Source organism: Bemisia tabaci, chromosome 3, assembly GCF_918797505.1.
Source record: "Bemisia tabaci chromosome 3, PGI_BMITA_v3".
Classification (NCBI taxonomy): domain Eukaryota; kingdom Metazoa; phylum Arthropoda; class Insecta; order Hemiptera; family Aleyrodidae; genus Bemisia; species Bemisia tabaci.
The window spans coordinates 62,236,310-62,258,043 of NC_092795.1; the positions used below are offsets into that span (position 1 = coordinate 62,236,310).

The 21,734-nt window shown below is 35.2% G+C and overlaps 1 protein-coding gene across 4 annotated transcripts in view; it reads left to right on the forward strand.

Annotated features, from left to right (window-relative positions):
* Positions 1-21,734, forward strand: part of bark (C-type lectin domain-containing protein bark beetle) — a 176,270-nt gene that overhangs the window by 146,286 nt on the left and 8,250 nt on the right. For 3 of the 4 annotated variants that reach the window (XM_072298993.1, XM_072298994.1, XM_072298990.1), the window contains 23 exons: positions 662-875; positions 1,362-1,525; positions 1,998-2,224; positions 2,685-2,873; positions 3,508-3,755; positions 4,192-4,541; positions 5,196-5,405; positions 5,812-6,056; positions 7,347-7,528; positions 8,174-8,443; positions 9,305-9,603; positions 10,721-10,977; positions 11,229-11,379; positions 12,068-12,328; positions 13,045-13,302; positions 13,858-14,093; positions 14,921-15,132; positions 15,615-15,845; positions 16,461-16,585; positions 17,040-17,165; positions 18,017-18,031; positions 20,419-20,674; positions 21,076-21,277. In XM_072298993.1, the coding sequence (XP_072155094.1) occupies positions 662-875; positions 1,362-1,525; positions 1,998-2,224; positions 2,685-2,873; positions 3,508-3,755; positions 4,192-4,541; positions 5,196-5,405; positions 5,812-6,056; positions 7,347-7,528; positions 8,174-8,443; positions 9,305-9,603; positions 10,721-10,977; positions 11,229-11,379; positions 12,068-12,328; positions 13,045-13,302; positions 13,858-14,093; positions 14,921-15,132; positions 15,615-15,845; positions 16,461-16,585; positions 17,040-17,165; positions 18,017-18,031; positions 20,419-20,674; positions 21,076-21,277 (4,928 nt within the window). The remainder of the gene's footprint in view (positions 1-661; positions 876-1,361; positions 1,526-1,997; positions 2,225-2,684; positions 2,874-3,507; positions 3,756-4,191; positions 4,542-5,195; positions 5,406-5,811; positions 6,057-7,346; positions 7,529-8,173; positions 8,444-9,304; positions 9,604-10,720; positions 10,978-11,228; positions 11,380-12,067; positions 12,329-13,044; positions 13,303-13,857; positions 14,094-14,920; positions 15,133-15,614; positions 15,846-16,460; positions 16,586-17,039; positions 17,166-18,016; positions 18,032-20,418; positions 20,675-21,075; positions 21,278-21,734) is intronic. The other variant, XM_072298992.1, reaches the window with a different exon arrangement.

A 21,734-nucleotide genomic window follows, 5' to 3' on the forward strand; every position in this document is an offset into this window, starting at 1 on the left:
TGCATGAAGAGAAGAATGCGGTCAAATTTTGTTATGATTTTTTAAATTTCTGGTCTAACAACACCATTGTGATGTTTATTTTTTTACTTTCTTAAAGGTAATGTTGGTGAATGATAACTTAAAAATCTAATTTTTTAGTTATCATTCACCGGCAGTACCTGGGGTAAAGTAAAAAAAGAATTAAAATTAATTATGTTGATGGAATGGAGGAAGGGAGAATGTTGAGATTATTAGTGGCTTGACAACCTTAAGGGAGGTGTAGACAACCACTTACAACTAGAGATAGGCACAAAACTGACTCATGGCCTCAAAAATATGCTGTTTTTATTTTTTGGTAAAACTTTCTCTATGTAGTAACGTAAGTAAGTACTCAATAACCAAGAGCTCTAAGAACAGGACTCATTTGTCTCCCACAGCTCAGTTATTAGAAGATGAAAAAAAGTTTATCAAATTACAATAATTTCTTGAAATCATCTTTATCCTAGGGGAAGAATACTTGATTGAAAATGAATGAGTGGCACTGTAGACCAGAAACTCATATGTTTTTTTTTTCAGGTCTTTTTTTTTTATCCAGATAAGGAAGTTATACGTTGATAAATAGTAAATCATCAAGAATTTCATTTTTAAAATTTTCAATTGCACTGAATTTCTTCTGTTTTAGATTTCCACCTGGTGTTGGTATGATGGTAGCAGGTAAATTAGAAGCTCGGGGTAGAGGTCCCAACGATATTCGTCTAACACTGAAAGAAGAGAGAGTGGATGAGCCAATCGATCTAGCATTGAATGAAACTGACGCAGAGCCAATCCCTGTTCCAGAGAGCACTATCCCTGTCAGGTTGTTAGGAGGAAGATCGAGCAGTGAAGGAAGACTCCAAGTAATTATGAATTTTAATCTCTCTTGATGATCAAAGTAATTCGAACCTTGCTTCAGAAGAATGTTTGTGTCTTGTAAAAGTAGTAGGGAATTATTGCAGGAAAAGCGGTAGCAAAATGAAGATCTTCTAGAAAATTATACAAAGGCTCCAAAAGAAACAATTTTCCTCATTTCCAGGATTCCTCTTTCAGGCTGTTTCTGACTTAATTTTGTTGCAAGTATTTCAAGTACCGTCTGATTGTGTGCTCAAACTTTGGAAAACAGTTTTAAAATACATTGTTTCAGTTCTTAGCAAACAAGCTAGAAATTGATAGAGCACCTCCGCGGCATAATAGCATCAGCCATTTCATAATTTGCGTTCAGCCTTCTGATTCTAAATTCTATATCGTTGCCAACTCTGTCAATCAGTCTGAGCCATCACATAGATTCTACTCCATGTTTTTGCATACATTCTTATGTGGGATTTGAATCTATTTCTCTCTAATAGGTCAAGGTTGGTGAAAAATGGGGAACTGTTTGTAATTATGGTTGGACCATGCGAGATGCGGCTGTTGTGTGCAATCAGCTGGGACTAATTCTAAATCCTGATGACTGGCTCCTTACGCGGAATGAGATACCACATGCTGGGTTGACGGAAGATATTCTCTTAAAGTAAGTTTAAAAAATGTATAAATTATTGTTTGACCATTGGTTTTTTATGCGCTTCCTTTTATGCCCAGGCCTACGCTCACCAGTCACTACAAGTCCTTTGATAATTTGAAGTTACGGACCGTGGACACTTGGTGTCTAAACCTCTGAATGCTAACTGTTCTTGGAAGGTGTCACACGGGTTTGCTGTATCATGGTTAGGATTCTGCCATTGATGTTCTGCATAAATTATGGCTGTACTATTGTATCTTGCCCTCAGGTCTTCATAATGTCTGAGTCAGAATAACCACATGGCCATTTCACCTGAAATATTGTGGTGCTGAACCAAATGTAAACACTCCTCATACCCTGCCATATCTCATCGTGAGAAAGCATTTTTCTTTTTGCTCCTTTCTAAAAGATACTCTGTATTCTTTTAGGTGTACTTCAATGTTTTTATGTGTATTAACAGTGCTCTTTTTTCCCTAATTTGCAGCAATGTCCGTTGCACTGAAGATGATTTCGATATAACCCAATGCCAGTCTGAACGACTCCCAGATTTTGAGAACTCATGCACCCACAACGATGATGTTGGTTTACGGTGTTATGAGCCAAAATGGGCTGGAATCAGGCTTGGGGTCTTAGCTGAGCGGTGTGATTTGCAGTATATCACAATTGAACAAGCTGGACTTCTGGACTACGCCACAAATGAACTCAAACCAGGTAATTAAAAGGATAACTGCACTCAGTATATTTCCTACTAAAATCAATTTTGTAGTTGTTTTTTGATTATGATTCACATTAATGATTCAATATATGTCAAATTTTGATTTTAGTAGTCTTCCAATAAATTTAATGAATTGCCCTCCGCAAAATCTTGTCTTGGAATTGGGATATATTATCCAAATCTAATCATTTGCATGGATTGGCTCTGAACAAATTACACTTTCCTCCAAAAATAGGCTTTATTAGCTGAGTTCACTCGAATCCCTAGCCTTGTGTCTCAATAAAATCTAACGTAAATTATTTTAAAACAGTAATTAAGTCTCTTTCATGAACTGTCAGATATAGTTTGGCATGATGTCAGGTACAGTTTGGTTATTCAATTCAACAACTTTTTCACTATTTTGTCCATCATATATTTACTGTCCAATTTTAATCATCCTTTTTTCTGTTCGAGCAGCACTACAAATCGACTTCAGTCACCATGTCCTTGAAAATGTCCGAGTAATCAATAACATTCATGATGGTCTTGGTGTCGTTTATTCTGATATCTATTCTCAAGGATCAGTTAATACAATTAAGAATTCGGAATTCAATAATAACCGAGGATCGGGAGTGAGTTTCAAACAACTTGGAATGAAAATCATGGGTATGATTCATTTATTAACTTTGGTTAAAAAATTAAGGTGCTTTCAGGGCAAAGATCCATCTTGATCTGGATGGAATCAATTTCGTTACAAGCAGACAAGTGAAGACAAAATAGAGTTCTGCAATTGAACTTTTACTTTATAAGGGCCCAAGTCTCAGTCCATAAGCTCCAAACATTCTGATAAATGAAGAAGACAAAGGCTCAAAAGTGTTTCTACCTGGGCCCTTTTAGAAATTAAAAATTCAGTTGCCCTCAATAAATTAAATTGGCAAAAAAGCATGAAAACGTTTTTGCAGTACATATTATAATTTGCCACAGTCAAGTATTAATTCAACTACCTCCAATTTAGAGGTTGCTCCTTATTTTTGGCCTAAAAATTGGAGTGTTCAAACTATTTTCTGCTTCTTTGCCTTCCTTTCCCGAGTTTTGAGAGAGATTGTCCCCCGTATTCCTGCGTGGATCCACCAATGACTGCAGTCCAAAATATTCTATGTAATCAAATTCCTGGTTTTTTTTAATAACACGAATACGATAAAAAGTATCCAGCTAGTTTTTTAATAGACTAATTTTTAAATAACTGAAAACTTGAATTTATAGAAGTACATGAAAATAATATTGCGGACTTGTTTTTTAGGGTCCAGTATGGAAAACAACAAAGTAGCTGGCATCCGTCACCATCCTCGACTCGATGGCCTGCAGCAGCGTGAAATTGCCGGCTGGTTTAAACCTTTGAAAGATGTTGCAACCCAGTACTCCCCGTACAATCCCATTTTCATTCCTTTCTTTGCCGGCAATGTAGACATCGAAGAAAAAGAAACTAAGTATTTCATAACGCAGAGAGTTCTGACTGCAGATCCAATCAAAAGGACATTTTTCATCAGGGTAAGCTTTGGAAAATTTTATGAATATCAGGAATCATTGAAATGGGGTGAAAGTTCTATCAAGTATATTCTCTGCAAAAAAATCAATTTAAAAAACAAGGTGGCGAGAGACTTTCTGAAAAAAAATATTCAATTTTTTTTCCATAAAAAAAGTAGACTTGGTCAGAAAGTGGAAACTTTTTTCGTCAAGTTACCAAGTTTCATAGAGGTTTGAAACTTTGGCATTGTTTTTCATTCAAGAAACATTCCTTTCTCATTTACCAAATTATTTGGATGGACAGTGATTTCATTGTAATTTTCAGATTTCAATATTTTTACGTAGAATTTTTTTTTTCTATCTTTGTTCATACATTCGTCAGAAAAGAGCCAAAAGAGCATGTCTTTTTCTCATTAGTTTCTTCATTTTTTACATTTTCCAAATAATGCTGCTTTTACAGAGTCAGCCTGGTTACGTTTTGGGTCTTCAACTCCTGAGCCCCATCCACAATCGCAGCACTGAGAACATCTTTATCACCGATAGCCATGTTCAGTCCACCAAAGCAGCTGTCTGGAACGTCAAAAGAGACCTTTCTGTGTTTCCAACAACCAGCACATCATTCGGTGTCGCAATCGAGTATCACAGTGGAAACGATGCCCTGGGAGGAGCTGTTTTGGTCGTCTCTAGTCTCCCAGCTCCAATTCAGAATATTCCGAACCGCATCGTGAAAGGGCCTGTTCCTTCGTTGGTTGTCTACCAATCTCGGATAAAAGGAAACCAGCATGGCCTTTGGAACACGTATTACAATAGGTAAGTTGGACTTCATTTCGTAATTACAAACAAAAAATTCTGGCTCACATTCACTGGTAAAACATTCGTTTACATAGGGAAACTAATGGCTCATATGTTGTTTCTAAAATGAGCCAAAAATTGTAGTTCTGAATTGCAAAATGTGTACCTAAACTGACGTCCATAGACAATTTTTTGAGGTTTTTTACTCACTTAGATTCACACATGATGTCTACAACCTAAAAAAAAAATACTTTACTGGGGAAGATCTCTGGGAAAATCAAGGAATTCATCAAGGAGTTCGTGGTGAAAACTAGAGACTGTTTTCTTTACGCGCTTTGACCATTACGTATCTTAAATCCTAAATTGTTAAGTTCAGCCTCAATTTTGAAGTTCTAAGTTTGTAACTATCTAAAAATTGTATTGCTTGATTAGTTCATACTCTGAAATTCAATAATATCTTACCTTTGGTCAAAGAAAAGAGCCTTTGCAAGTCTGTACTTCAAAAATGTTCTTTGAGTCCTTAAATTATGTCATGAAGTATTATGCTCTCATATTTGGTTTTCTTTCGCCCAAAATTTAAAATTTGAACCCTAATTACTCATTAAGGGACTCCATTTATTTTTAATTTTCTACTTCTTTTGTCTAACCTTTCAATTATGTTTGTCCGATTAGGTATTTAACTGAGATAGGAGAACATTACTTTCGCAAAAGCAATGAGTCCATCAGTATTCTCAACTGTGATATTTCTCATAACATTAGAAAAGCTTTTTACATAAATTCACCTCATTGGAGCCTGAAGACTGATAACATATCAGAGATCACAATAACAATCAACAACACTATGATCACAGATAATGCTGTTGGTATTCATCAGAAAAGTCGGTACGTAATCATTTTCTCTATATTTAATTAAATTATTGTTCTCTTTTTTATGATAAACAGACCAGTAGTTTGAATTTCAACATTCCTTCTTGTTGAGTCCTCATTCTTACAGTGTGATTTTCTTCATCTAATTGGACATACTAACTTCATAATTATTTAATTTTATTACATTTATCCGTTTACAAAAAATAATGGAAAAACATACATTTTGAACAGCTAGTTTAGTCATTTTGTTGAACCTCCGTTGAAGCATGGTAATTACTCAATATTAATTATCCATTAGTTCATTACGTCACTATCTGTGGATTCCAGTCTCCATTTTCCTAATTTTTCTTTGTCAATCAACTTTTTAGTCCAAAACGCATCCTGTGATATTCATCATAAAATTTTTGTGTGTATTCATCAGTGACCTTCATCGTTCCAACAATCTATTTCACTGGTTCTTGCATCATAATACAATTGAGAGAAACGGCTATGGAGGATTTGAAATTGAATTGCCGTACGTCTGGCAGTATAATGAAAACTACACGCACTCAGTTCGGCTTGAAAACAACACATGGCGCAACAACAACAAATTCTCTGTCCTCATCAATGGCCACTATGCAGAGACCAACCTGACAAATAATATCTTCTTAGAAAACCACTGCCTAAGTAAGTACGGTTTTATGCACTTTTACCTGAAAACAATGATGCTTCTTCATGGTTGTGAGTTTTTGAATAATGAAAGTGTTTGACGATAACTCTTAGTTTTGAAAAGAGTTTTATCTGACATGAAAAAGAGTTGTATTCAAACCATATCTTCATTTTACCAACAGTAAAAAAAAGGAGTAAATATTTAGAAAATTTGAAAACTTGGAATATTCAGAAAGAATAATCAAATAGCTTAATGCAGTAATCCTGCTGGCATACTAGAATAATTTCTAGATAATCAGTTTATTGTATCCTCCTCATAATAGATACAAAATACATATATGAGGACTTATATGTAACAATAGCGATGTCTAGTTTTCCTATTGTGAGAAAATTGCGTTTGAAGTTTTCGAAACTTTGCACTTTGCCGCCCTTAGAACTGAGAGGATTCTTATAAAGATTTTCATAAAGAGCAACTCCTCATGTAAAAAACACGCGTTTCTCGATTTTTGTAAGTGAAAAATTGAAGGAGTAACAGCGATTTGAAAAAAATGTGACATCCGCTATTTTTACTGAGAACATTTTTTTATGCATGAAACAAAGTCTTCAGGAAGGGTTAGGCTGGTGAAACGATTGAAATGAACCAAAAGTAAGTCAATGCTGAGTCATTTAATGAAATTGAACAAAAAACTAAACCGTTTGTAACTTCTACAACAAAAATAAGGAACAAATTATAAAATCAGTTAAAATCAACAATTCTGGCAAGACAATCCTGATACGTATCATTTGAGTGTCAGCTGCAGCCCATGGCTGGTGCGCGGGCAGTTATCGCAAGTGCATTCGAATCTCCGTGGTGTCCTGCCACGCTGCGCCGGCCGGGGAGAATAGTGGATTCTCATATCCGCTGTTTTTACAAATAACATGGTTTTCAGTTCATATCTCGCCGAAAATTTGCGCTGATAGTCTGAAACTTTGCATAGGCATTCTTGAGGGCTCCAGAATTCGAAAAAAGCGTTTTCCCTAAAAATGGCGGATGTCAGCGACAGCTATTGTTACATGTAAGTCCTCATATTTGTTTCACCGTTTCTATCTCATGCTGGTTTCATTTTTCTAAGTGGCAATATTTTCTGCCTTGTCACGTGAGCACATGAAACTTTGGTGAACAATTAATCTGAAGTGGCCAAACCATCTTTTTTTACAGTGGATGCAGATTGGTTATTTTTTAAAATTTGAAAGTGAGTGTCAGTGTACTTTTCGCATATTGCGTGATTTGCTTTTCATTTTATCAAATTTTTTCTCTGTGTCTTACAGCTGGTTTAGTATCCATCAGTGGTATGGAAAAGAAATTGCTCATAAAACATAACACGATAGAAAGAAACGTCGGAACTTTTATGATTGAATTCAAAATTGACAGTCAGTCAGAAATAATGGGACAGCTGCCTGCAAACTTTATTTTCAATGTTATCCGATTGAACAGTCCTCCAACAGCAGATGTAAGTAGTTCGTTCATCTTTTCTCTGTGCATTCCCTTGTTTTTTAATTCAAAAAATGAAACTTGTCGCATTTTTAAACTTTTAAAAATATGAACCATATTTTCGTATGGAAAAGGTGAAATTACATTGACAAGGCCACCACAAAGCCATCTGGTCACCGACCCGTTACTTGCCATGGTGTTTTGGGTACATATACCCTCTCAGCGTCACGGTGTTACTCCTCACCAAAGAAAGAGGCCAAAAAAAAGTTTGATTGTGTATTCTCGCTAGGCTAGGGCCATGCCTATTGGAAGCCATAAGCATATGTAAGGCTCCAACAACTGCTGGCCTTGAAGGAGCATTCAACGCAAGTAACCGCGTCCCGATTGCAAATACCTTCATTGCCATCCAATACAACCAGCGTGGCAGGCAACTTTTTAGTCCCTGTAGCAACCAGTCTTAAGCAGATTTTTAAACTTCCCAATTCAAAAATTATGTCGGCTCGCCTCACTTAATTTCTATCTCATTGATTTTTGTGCTCTGAACATGTAAACAAGAGAAACCGGTAGTCAATTTTTCTCAGTTTTCCGCAGCTGAGATAATTTTATCTCTTTAAATGTTTTAATTTTTCCGATTAGTCAATTAAAAGGTCCTTCAAAATTCCAGGTTCCATCTAGTGTGATCGTCTTTGACGGCCTTCAACGCGTCCGAGTCAGGCGGAATCTCCTTTCCGATAATAGTTTAGCTTACATCGTAGTGGCTGGTGTGCAAACAGCAAGGATCAATGACGAATTGGATATGACAGAAAATTGGTGGGGCACTATTGACCCTGTGGAAATCAAGCACCATATCTTTGATTTTGATGATTGGAACGATCATGCTTATGTCCGTTTTAGACCATTTTTGATCGAAAACTCACATGAAGGATCTTTGTCGGTAAGTGTATAAACTATTTTTGTTTTCCATAACATATCCATTGAGGCTAAACTGATTAGAAAAGTGTTAATAGCGACCTCATCTGAAAAAAGATGAAATCCTATTTACATTCGTCTTCTATGATGGAGGAATGGGGAAGGCTCCATTTCTCGCTACAACTTAACAAGGTATACAATTATTTTACCATATTAATTTTAAAACTGAGTGCCATTTTGTAGGATTTATTTACTATTTCTAAGTGCGATTAAGTACTTAATTTTACCTTATCCTATTCCTAATGTTATCCAAGGGACCATAAACTAAAATAGTCACAATACTTTATAATAAATTAGTTCTTGGAAATTGTAGCATTTATCTCAGCCATGAAGCTATTTTTTCCCCCTTTTTTTTTACTGGGAGTATTAACTAACTGAAAAATTACCATTGAGAAGGCTTCATAAATGCACTACTGGATTTGATTTCCATTATTCTTTTAATCGTCATATTTACTTTTTGTTTTTTTTTTAAAAATTAGAATTTAGTTAAGTAAGTCAATTAATACAATCCTAATATCAATATCAGGGACAAAAATCAGCACCTAATTTTGAAGAGAAAAAAACAATTCAATAGAAATGTAGAATATCTTGGTAGATAATGAAAAAAGGGAATCAAAGCAAGTAAGTAGTAAAGTTAAGTATCTTCTTCAGGTAGAATCTGTCACCTTTCAACTCTCTATTTAAGAAAGAAAATGCCAATATGGATCCCTAAAATTTGCAAGATTATTAATAGCCCTTCACTTGTTTCACCAGTCAAAACTGGTGAGGCAGCCGCAATTTTATAAAAATGAAATTGTTTACTCATCTGTGTTTGTGTTCAACATAGGTATCCTGGGAGCAGCCTGCTCCGGTAAATCTTGACAATTTATCAGGACGTATCACCAAAAATCTAGTCTTATATCCGAAAGGCTCTCCATATGTAATCGAGTCGGATATAACCGTGATGCCCGACACAGAACTAGTCATTCGCCCTGGAGTAGTCATGGAGTTCGCGCCAAGAGTTGGAATACTTGTTTTGGGAACTTTGATCGCCAGAGGCCGCAGAAATGAAGAAATTGTTATGAGGCCCTTGACTAACCGCCCTGTGAATGAGAAACCTTTACCAATCGCCTTCAACAATAAGAAGTAAGTCGCCAGCGTTGTAATCATGGAAAAAAATGGATTGCTGATTTAACAATTAAATTGCTTAAAAAAGTGGCAGCAATGTTTCAAATGTACATTTTACAATAGTGGAAAGCTAATTCAACCACGGGCAAGGTTAAATTAGAATTTTTTTTATTGTAAAATCTACATTGAAACATTGCTGTCACATTTTTGACAATTTAATTGTTAAATCAGCAATTTTATTTTTTCCGTGATGTGTTTTTTCTATGAAGATAATAATGTATTAAACTAAGGTTATGCTGAAGACTCTCTAAAAGCGCTATGGTTGTACGCAGTTCTAAATTTATAGGTCTTACGATAATTTGCTCCTATTTCCTATGAGTTTGTTCGCCCTCAGTTATCTGATTTAGTAGAGCAAAAGTATGTCAGGAAATTGTTTAAGTAATGGATCAGGGTTTCAGCCGTCTAAAATATCAAGAAAGGCAGGCAAATTCTAGGAAAGTCAGGGACTTCATGGCAACCCGGGAAAAATCAGAAAATTCATCAAAAAATGTAGGAAATTTCTCAAGTAGCTTTTCAAAGAGTTCAGCGTAATTAAAAGGAATTATCAATGTGGAAGTTGTTCAAAGTTCAAGGGTCAGGAAAAGTAAGGGAGTTAAAAAATTTTTGAGCCAGAAGAAGCAAAATAAGTTGGAAAATTGAAAAATGAAGAAATTAAGGATACTCTGTGTTTGCTAAGTGTCTCAAGCTTGAAATTGATTTGTACGAAAGACAGCAATCATAGAGAAATCGCCTCTCGGATATGAGAAATTTCTAAATGAATCTGTTGAGCTTCCAAAGGTTGTGTGCTTGTTGAGAAAGACAGTCCCTGAATAAGATGAGCAAAAATCATAAACCTGAAGATAATGTGCCTCATGTTTAAACCCTATTTAAACGGTCCAAATCTTTTTAAGTGTTAAAAGAATGGAGGGTGAACAAAATTCTGGAGTAATCGTACTTATTTTACAAATAGACAAAAATTGAGGAAGAAATTATCAGTTGTCTTTAAGAAAGCATTAGTAGCATTGATTTTTCCTTTTAACCTAGATCACCCCTTGTTTTAGTTAGTGATAGTTTCATATTTTTTCTTTATTTCCAGATCATACAGACTCTGCCTGGACCGCAACTGCACTGATACAGCTCAGACTGAAGGATTCCTGGAATACTGGAACACAACAACCCTTCAATGGGTGCCAATGTGTGATCCTAGATTTACTGAAAGGAATGCTCAAGTCGTCTGTCGAGAACTTGGTCTGCCGTCATTGAACGCATGGGTATCTCATGGACAGCGTGTAGAATTCCAGCCTAATGCCTTAGCTCGTATATGGTCTTTCCCAGAACCACTTCAGTGTTCAGGTAATTTTCTATAGATTTCTATTCATATTGTTTGTTTTAAACATATTTAAACACTCAATTTACCTATGTAATTTTACCCGAAGAAAATAGCATTGGCTTCATACTGTGGAAGTTAAAAACTCTACATAGATGTGTCCACTACCTTTGCCACTATCATAATATTACTATATAAGATATAATGACTATAAAAAGAAAGGAATGATGATGGAAGCGCTTTTTCCAATCAGTTTAATTTTTAATTTTTTTTACAGGTGATGAAAATAAGCTTGAAGACTGTCCAACAAGATTGAATGTCGAATCTGTGGAGGAACGCCCTACTTGTGCATGGAATTCAAATTTTGTATTCGTGAAATGTTTGGATGGAACACTTCCAAAATCTCAAGATTATTGGGGAGGAATCAGGTAATTTAATTTCATTAATTGCAAGCTCCTTTAAACCTTTTCTTTTTCAATGTTCTTCTGGATAAATTGCAAGTCCTCAAAAAATTACAAACAAATTTACGCATAATGGCATCTGGACAGGTTATTTCTCTTAGAGTAGACTTAACTTGAATCTATTTCTTAATTTTATTTCATGAAAGAATTTATTGTTTGTCTCCCCTCTATTTTCCTACTTATATGTGGACGTATTTCTATCAAACAGAACTATGTGCAGGTGAGAAATATAGGGTGTGCTCTAGAAAGCTGCCTAAGAAACAATGTGGTCAGTGGGCGTGATTCCTTTTGAAGAATTGGAAAAGCGGTATTTTAAATTCAGCAAACAGAACTATGTGCCAACTGAATGCAGGATTCATGAGCCGCAGGCATGGCATGAGAGTGTTGTGGACAGGGCTCATGAGCTAAAGCGCCCCGACCATGATCTCCCCCTTGCACCCGAGCTCGATCATTGCTGCTGACATCACTGGTGCTTTATTATTCTCAATCACTCTCACGGCCAGAGAACTAACGAGCACACCCCATATTTTTCACCTGCACTTAAATCTGTTTGATAGAAATTCGTCCATCTTAGGTTGTAATCAGTATTCATTTCTTTCTCAAATATTAGCATTTTTATTCATTTGAATCTCATCCCCATTCATCTTTTCTCCAGGTTTACGAACAGCGAATTCGAAACGGTCAGCTTTGAAAGTCGAATCCATAACACGGTTACGCATGAAACGGTGACGCATCGAGAATCTGCATTAGAATATGTAAGGATTGAAGGTGCTGGTCGCTTGCATCACACATTTTCACCAGCAATCTTGGCTATCGGACGGTCTCCATCCATCACCAGCACAAACATCACTCACAGCGCATCTCATGGAATCAGTTTCATCTCACCCTTAGAAGATGTGAGGATGCTATTCAACTGGTAAGTTTTCATAGCTTAACATCAATTTAAAAGAAAATGTTCCAAAAAATGGGCCGAAGTGTGTATGCCTTTCCTCTTCTACCCATTTCAACATTTCCATTTGGTTTTTAATTTCCTCAAAAGTGCACAATTCTTTGGACTTAAAAAAAACCTTTCTGTGTCAGCTGATGATGGTGGCTCGGGTAGCCACCGAAACGCGTCTGATAAATAATCATTAAGTGAAAGCGTGAGTTTTTTAAATTTTTCAAAAGTTTTAATACAACAGCTTTTACTGTTTATAAAAATTTCGATTGTTTTATTAAAACCTCACTGTATTCTCAAAATCTTCATCTTCTAGTCAATATTACAATTGAAGCCCTCTCAGTTAAAAAATGAAAGGGCCATAGAAAATATTTACGGAAGCGGCTTTTTCATTTTGAACATAATTTTGCGGTGCAAGTCAAATTTTTTGTGAAACCCTCAACTGAAGTGGCAACTGTACAACTGCGCTGGCATGTGCTTCTGTTAAACAATATGAAATGGCTGTGAATCAATCCACATCAGGTATCCGCATTTTTCTAGATTTGTGTGGCTTTTCATCTTAACGAATATTTGACAGGGAACTTTTACTGTATTTTCATGTTTTCATTCCATAAATATGATCTCTAGCAGCATCTGGAGTTTTTTTTATTGATTTCAACACCTTTAATTTTTATGTTAACATCTTTCATTTTCAGGATCCAGTCAAATGTGGGACTCGGAATCACGGTAGCATCGCTGACAGGAGAGGGCCGTGAAAGCTCAGAAAGTTCGTTCACACCACTACACCACGTTCATCTTCCTTACCGTGCATTCAGTATGATTAACATTTGTGATCCGAACAAAGAGCTAGTCATTCAAGAGCGAGTGCTATTGTACTACAAGTATGATAATAGTCCTATAAACTGCGTTAAAATATTTTATAGTGCTCTCGGCATCAAGCCTTTTGGTTTCCGGTAAGTGAACATGTTAACAGATTTCTCCAGTCTTTTTTTGCCTGTTTCATTTATTTTCATGTTATTTTTCATTTGATTCTTATATTTTAATTATATGTATGTACAAAATACATACATGCTATTATACTTCTTTTCAAGAAATTACAAAGGTGATTAAACAAGTAACTTTTTTGGCAATAACTTTTGAATCGCTGAAGATAGAGAATTTTGAAAGGACAATTTGGTTGCATTCAGCAGAAGTCTCAAAAAGCGTTTGAGTATTATTTCAGTTTTTTCTGAGTGACTTTTTAGGGAGAAAGATTGGATGGAAAATGGCAATTTTGTGCTACTTCCGCACAAAAATTGGTAAAAAAAGTTTCTTCCAGAAGAAATAGGTGAAAATATTAACACTTTTGTAGGATTAATCTCCTGCTTTTCAACCATCTTAAAAGAAAAATTAAGATACTTGATCAAAACGGTTGATTATATAGATTTTCTTGAAGAGTAATCCCTTCAAAATTCATGTCCTGCTTGTTTTTATCTTATAATTTCAATACCATTCTCCTTTGCTTTTAGGTTACTGCAGTTCAACCTGTTCAATACGACCGATTCCCTCCATCTTTATGATGGTAGCATTTACAATGTGAGCGCCAAAAGCTTGGGAAGCGTGTCTATGGATTCTGGCTCCGAGAAGAAATTTATTACAACGACAGGGCCGATCCTGAGTGTCAAATTAAGTGCAACAGGTGCCTCGGAAATGCATGGCTTCATTGCTGAAATTGTCACTCTACCGATATCCGCTATTGGTTTCAGTATGTTGAATTTTTTTTTAACTTTCTCAAGTACTTTCTTTGTAAAATTGTACCTTTACAGTATAAACAACCCAGAAAACAGCTCTTCAATGAGAGACAAAACTTCATGAAAACGTCAAACATTTTTAAAATTAGCGCTTATTTATTACAGCAGCAAACAAATTTTGGTAAAACATTGGTTTTGCTTTGATCTTCCAGCAAATACCGAGGGGGAACAATGTATAAAAACTCTCAGAGTAAGTCAAGCAAAAGATAACCAGCTTTTTGGTTTATTAAAAAAACTTATACCTGCCATTGATTTACATGGACAAATAGGTTTTTTCATTAACATATCTTTGTATTTGGTTCCTTTTGTCTGAATTTGGTCCATTTCAACTGTCTATTCCGAAAAAAATCTCCTCTAAAAACTTTGAACTAGAGTCACTGAAAGCATAAGTTATCTGTTTGATTTGATTAGTCAAATTTAATCTTCCGCACTTGAGTATTTTTGATGTTGTTTCGGTTTTGAAAAGAAGAGTTCTTGATGATGTGTTTCAATGGCATGCAGCTGTTTCGTTCCATTTTTCTTCCACAAGGTCTAAGAAAACCATGTTTTGTTATCATAATTTGTTTAATATCTTCAAATTTGTTCACATCTCATACAGAGTCGCCATCAAATTCAAGAAAAACCTTTGAAAATATATTCAGAAAGTAACAAAAGTCTTAAAATATGCTCCCTATTAATATTGAGTGCTCACAATGTAAAATCTTCACGATATTTACTCGGATCCAATTCAATATTTTCCTCCTTTATTTCCTCAAATTTGTATTTCTTGTTGTGTTTTTAGATCGAGACGTGCAGCACAATGTATCATTTTCTGTGATAAAAAGCAATGTTGGTGGTGCTCTTCATTATGCTAGCGCAGGAGAGGTCAATCCTCGCATTACTTTAGAATGGAATCAAATTACAGACAATTGTAAAAAGCTGTTCGGCAACTTTACCACATGTCAGTCAGCAGTAATGATGGAACTCCAGAACACTCAAAACCTTCATTTTAGGGTTAGTACTTTTTGACTTGACGTTCTCCAGTTCAAGTCGGTTTTTCAAAACCTCAACCTCTAATATAGGTTTTAAATAATTGGTTATTGAGTAGTAATGATATTTGTCTCTGGAATAATATTTGAGTACTTGTTGTGAAGTAGCTGAGAGATAGTGGCAGGATAGCCGCAAGTAGCAACAAGTATTTTAAAGCTGTTCTTAGCTGCAACATTTTAATGCTTTTCTGTTGTATCGGCAAGTGCTTTAATAAGAAGCATAGGTTGTCAAAGGTTTCAGCATTAGCATTCAAATGTCATCTATGTGTATTTAGAAAATTCTGGGTAAATAAAGAAAGATCCTCTCTACCAACAGACATTTGGTAATAAAATCATGGAAACTAACATATTAGTAAAATACTAAATGTTCAATATTAATGTCTTGTCAGTAGTAAATCTGATGCATGTACGAAATTTCTTATTCATTTTAATTCTGAATGTTTTCAGAATAATTTGGTTTCAAAAAATCAAGGAGGATTATGGGTAAGAGCAGACTCAAGAGGCTCAGCAACCTCTTTGAAAGGCTGGATTCATAACAACCTGTTTACAGACAATTACAACTTACCTGCCTTAAGTGTGGAAGGGCGTCAATCAAGTCCTTATCAAGAAGTTACCATTTACCGAAACTACTTCACCCAGAATCTGGCTCCGTATCGTAATGTTATCGTCCTGAAGCAGGTAATTTCCCATTATCCACCCAGCATCTGTAGTAGAGTAATGAACTGTGTTGAACAGAAATGCACTAAGGCACATTTTTGAAAAAAAATTAATCAGGAGTAGTCCTGAATTCAAATAAAAGTAAATTTTCTCCCGTCAGAAATTCCACGTCAAGACAAAATATTCTGAAGGTAAAAATTGCCATTGAACTATTCCCTGAAACTTAATGCGACTTCAAGTGTATTTTTCAAATTCCATCCACTTACTTACAGTTTTGATTGGAACTTAGGAGGTAAAAAAGAACATTCGTCCTTCGCTTTCATAACTTCCAAAAGTCTCCTATACTGTTCTTCTGATACAAAAGAGAGAATTTATGGTAGCCTGTAATACAATCTCAAAAACGCAGTGAAATTGCAATAAAATAAGTGGGAAACAAGGCTAAAATTTATTAAGAAAATGCAGTACGTTTCGGCTAGCCAGCCAAGCCATTATCAACTGCTAAATTAAATACAAAATTAAAAATAAGGCTACAAAACAGGCCTCTAGCACTTGGAAACACTTGTCGCAAAACCTCCTAAATCAGTCCCAATGATCGCGTATAATTTTGTTCTTTTATACTTTTTTTTCGTTTCACAGGTCGTCTCCAACTTCACCTACAATTATGTCCACAACAATTTCGGTTTTCACATTTTGGAAGTTTCTGGTTTTGAAAGAGTGCGCTTACCCATCTATCAAACCACATCGCATAATGGCTTTTACTGGTAAAATTCAAATTTATTTCCTTTAACTTTCATGGAGCGTGAAAACTTAGAATTGATGGTATTTGCTCATGAAGTGTGTCAAATGTAACATGTTCAGATCTTGAAGGGTCTTTTCAAGAATAATCACCTCTCAAAATTAAAATTATATGACTCAAAAGCAATTTTCACCCCACTTCTTAATTTTTTTTTTACTTTTTTATTTTACTGTCTGTCTAGTTTTACTGATTTTAGTCGCATTACATATCCAATTATGTTTTCTGTGTCCTTTGTAATCCAAAGACGTTGCATCTCTTTCCATCAGTTTATGTCTCTTTCGATTAATCAACTTACAATGAGTCCTTTATAAAGAATTTACCACAAGATATCCAAAGCCTCAAAGTTTTCTTAATCTTTTTCACCTAAAGGCTCGACCCTTTTCTTCACAAAAGTGATTGAACCTCAATCTTTTTCTCAGGAATCAAGCTGCTGAAAGGGATATCAAAGGTACTATCATCGCTGGAACTGCGGGACAACATTATGTGGATAACATCCTGTTTAACCCAGACAATGACTATGAAATTGTTACCGTCAACAGATCAATGTAAGTATTTTGTCAAATAACCCTCCATCTTGGATTCCATACATATACCTTGCAAGTCAAAATCTCGCCAGGATGCTTGAAATATAGCAACTAATCAGGAATTTCTCACTTTTCAGACCTGAAGCAGAAGGTTCTAACACTTACATCGGTGAATAGTTAAATTGAAAAACATTATTGGCTTCGATTAAAAACACTATTGTGGGAGCTTACTCTCATCTCTAGCAGTCAGGTTAAAAAAAGGAACCTCTATAAAAACTGTTTGAATCCTAATATAGTAGATAACAGCTCTCCAAATAGTTAAACAAATTTATTCATCATTATGAACAGTTTTAATGCGTAAAATGTCCTATAAAGTTTGTAGCCTCTTGTGTAAGAAGGAATAAAAAGTTATATTGAGCCCATTAAAAAGTTTAAGAGAGACTAGTGCTATGTATTACGAGCATATTTCACACATTGAAGACTTTTAAATTTCTCATGTGTTCCTGATGTATGAAGACGGAATTCATAATCCATTTTTTTAGGATGTTAGATTTTACAAAGTGTTAAATTGAATCCAACAGAACAGATCAAATCGATCTCTAAAGTTGGTAACTCGAGTCAATATTTATACGCATTTATTAGTGTTTCAACGTTTGTATGTATTAAAGAACTTTATCTTGCACATCTAAATACCATCACTAACACACATTAATTTTGAAGAGGAAGTCTGTAGATAACACTCCTGAAACTTAAATAATATAGAAAGGGCTGTATTATTTTTCCGTTTTGATGTTTTGTAAAACTTAATAATGGACAATATTATCACATTTTAATCAATTTTTCCCTTTTTTATGGATGTTTGATGGCTCCAGGGCTGGTTTAGAAAGGTAAGATTGAGTTTCGTCAAATCCAGCACTGCGGAGTTTAGTTCCCAGGTCTTGTTTGCATGAAACTTTAAGTATTTCAGGATGTTACTTGTCCGAATCTCCTTTTTGGGTCTGAATGTTTTCTAAGAAACATCATTACTCTCTTGTAAATGGACGAAATTTTTCTGAAGGAAAATCACACATGCTTATCGGATTCCATTGGAACACTCTCTTCCCCCTCAAAATTGTGTCCGTCTCTACATGGGTGATGCAATCATAATTCCTTTTAGGAAACAACAAAATCTGCTTTTTTACTATTTATTTTTGTCTGAAGATACTTAAGCAAATCTCATTCTCCAGTCCTGTATCAGATTCTAAAGGCGATAAAAATTCAGTTTTTAGCTGTTTAATCAATGTTTTTTAACCCTTTACCCGTTCATCATAAAACACATAAAATATTCATGAATCTGCAACAAAAAAATCATTAAAGGAGAATTTCTTACCAATTTTGCACAGGCTTTTAGCATTGAACGGCTTCTTTTTCACTACTTATTAATTTTAGCCAAGACGATTTGATTAAACGCCAGATGTCTTCAATTAGGCATGCATATGATTCAATAAGTCATTTTGTTAATTAAGGGGTATTCAGTGAAATCTGTGCAAGAGCTCTCTCTATTTGACTGAGCTCTATATTGTTTTACACAGTGAGAAGTCTTCAAATGTTTATGTCTTGTGTTTCAATGTGCTATTCTTGTCGTTGTCTGAATGGTCAGCATCAGTCCATGCTTTTTCTCTACGTCAAGTGCCCACGGGTCTTTGTAGCTTCATACCTTTCTTGTAAAGGACCTTAACTGCGTCGTGTTTTTGTGCAATTGTAAAAATTTTCCTGTATAAATTAGTGGGGGTTTGATTTTTTCTTTCTTTTGTACAAAATATGTATTGTCCTGTGGTGAAAATAGGCGTTATTTCCGTGATAAATATGTCTTATTGTACGGTAAAATTCTCTTTAACGTCCTCATCAATGCTGCTTTGTTATTATTTGCGTGATAGTGAGCCAATGCTAGTTAACTATTCACATCTAGCTTATGAAAATTTACATCATTTTCACTAGCCTGCATCTCGAACTTTTGGCTTCGATTTTTAAAAATTTCCTGGCAGGATTTTTTTTCTTTAATTTATTATTACTTGAGCCTTCGATCCAAACAAAATAAGTGCACTTTTGCCTATGCCATGTAAACTTTGATCTGCTTCTTTGAACCAGCTTTATATTATAGTCGGAGCCAAAGTTGCTAAAAAAAATGCTTCCTATCTATATCTACATCGAAAAGAAGATGGAAAACTCTCGCTACATTCTTGTTTGGAATTTCTTCAGTTCAGTAGCTTAGGTCAGATCCAGATGGTGAACCCGTTGGTTGAACTTTCGCAAAACTAGTTTAACGAACCAGATTAAACTTAGCTAAAACTACTTTACTGAAACGGCACTGTGTGGCGTTACACTACTAAAAATTTGACCATCTGGACCGGGCCTTACTTTACCAAATCTGAATATTATATTAGAGCAAACTTTTACTTTCAAGATTTCGAAATGAAGCATGAATATTTCACTCATTCAAGCAGCAAATCTTTCAAAAATCTTGTTTAATGTTTAATGAAGAGGTATCAGTTGTAAAAATGACTGCAAAATCACTGCATGTTGGCCTGTCAAAGCTACAGTTTATGAAGTTAGTTACTGTCCATTGTTCTTTCAGCTGCAGTGAAATCTTTTGCATATTACTTTAACTGTATATGTATACCTGTGTCCCAAAGATCTTTTGAACAGATAAAACAGTTTACCCTAGGATTTTAATTTCATCAACTTTAAAGCATGATAAACAGCGAATATTTTCATCTTAGCATTACATAATTTCAAGGTCCTTTGAAACTACCGCTAATTACTTTCTTTGTAATTTGGCTTACGATAAGGGTACTAATAAATCTGTTCAAAATCTTGTGAAAAGATCTTTCCGTCCTCCAAACGTCAAAATTCAGAGACTCTAATTCTAAAACAAAAATGTACCTTTAAATCCATCATTAATTTAATCCTTTGAATGTTTGTGACAGTTTCTCTTCTTATCTGAAACAAACAGAATGTTGAAAGAGAAAAAGCCACTATTTTTTTAAACCTAATACTTTGTGATGTCTCCACACTTAAAGAGAAACCGAAGGAATTTTTAAATATAAAAATACAAGGAAATTGAGCCTCGGTTTTCGAATGGTTAGTTTCATTAAGAACCTAACTTTCTGCCAATGAAAATCTCCCTAAATTCGTAGGAATGTATCCCCTGTTTTTCCTTTTACTGAACCATATGTAATGTGCCGTCAAATAAAAAAAAAATTGGTGTTATCTTATCACCTTCTTTATTTTTCAGTATGGATGTCTGGAAAACTCCCATTGACGCTCGTCACAATTATTGGGGCTACAATGAAACTCTTGCGGTCTCTGGTCGGATCAGGGATCGAAGTGACCAAATCGAACTACTCGAAGTGAACTATCTTCCATATCAGATGAATAATCTATCGATCCTTGACGTCAAGTGTCCGCCTGGTTGGAACTTAGTAGGGGATACATGTTACATTTATGTTGGAGCACCCATGACTTTTTACGAAGCACGCGACTTCTGCAGGGTAAGTTGTGTTTTCTTTTTTTTTCTTTTGTATAATTGAGCTCAGAAGGAATTAAGATCAAATTCTGTACACTGCTGCTCCAGTAGTGACTCGCGAAAATCAGGATGATGCTGTCTCATTCATATATCCTGATGATGAAACTTTCATCCACTATATTATTTATAGCCATCATATCATCCCTCTTGGTGTTCTTTTAGGAGTAAACCAGCAAAGCACTTTTTGGTAGCCCTTCTTTTTATACACAGTGAACATGTCTATACTAGACCAGCTGTTTGGTCATGACATTGAATACAATCTTTTTCCACTTCCAGGGTCTGACGTCCTGTATCATAATACTTTGATGACTTTATTTCAACAATAATTAGGTGCATGCATTAATTCTGTAATTCTTCTTTTCACAGAGTGATAATGCCACGATGCCTTATGTCATGTCAAATTACGTACAGCTGTACCAGTTCTTGCGGCATCAGCAAGCAACATTTAACTATTACGATCATGTCTGGGTTCAGCATATAGATCATATCAACGAGTGCACCTCCTTTGCCTACCAAAAAGTTCAAATCGATCATTGTTTGAGACTGAATCCGTTCTTATGTGAAATGGGTAAGATATTATTCATACTTAGCAAGCAAGTAATCAACTCCATCTTGAGAAAACCAGACTTAGGCTAAGAATCATAATTTGCAACAGTGTAATCCTGTCTTTCTTTTTATTGATAAGTGTAACCATCCTCTTAGGAAAGGATCTCAGTAGATAGAAGCAAATCTTTCAGAAGATTAGGCACAGTTGGTGATTTTGCCATGTGCGATAAATTCAGTATAAAACTTCAGATATCTTCAGGTTTGTAGTACTCTATTCAGTTTCAGAAGAGCAATTTTTCCCTTGTAAAATTGAAAAATTAGAATTTAAAGCTTAGAAATGGAAAGCACTCTCTAGCAACCCAAAGGGGTAATGTGAGCATTTTAATTCATTTTTGAGCCTTTTGGCCATAGTTTTTTGACAAGCGGGAAGTCTGAATTTACTTTACACAATGTTAATTCAAACATAAATTTTTCACTCA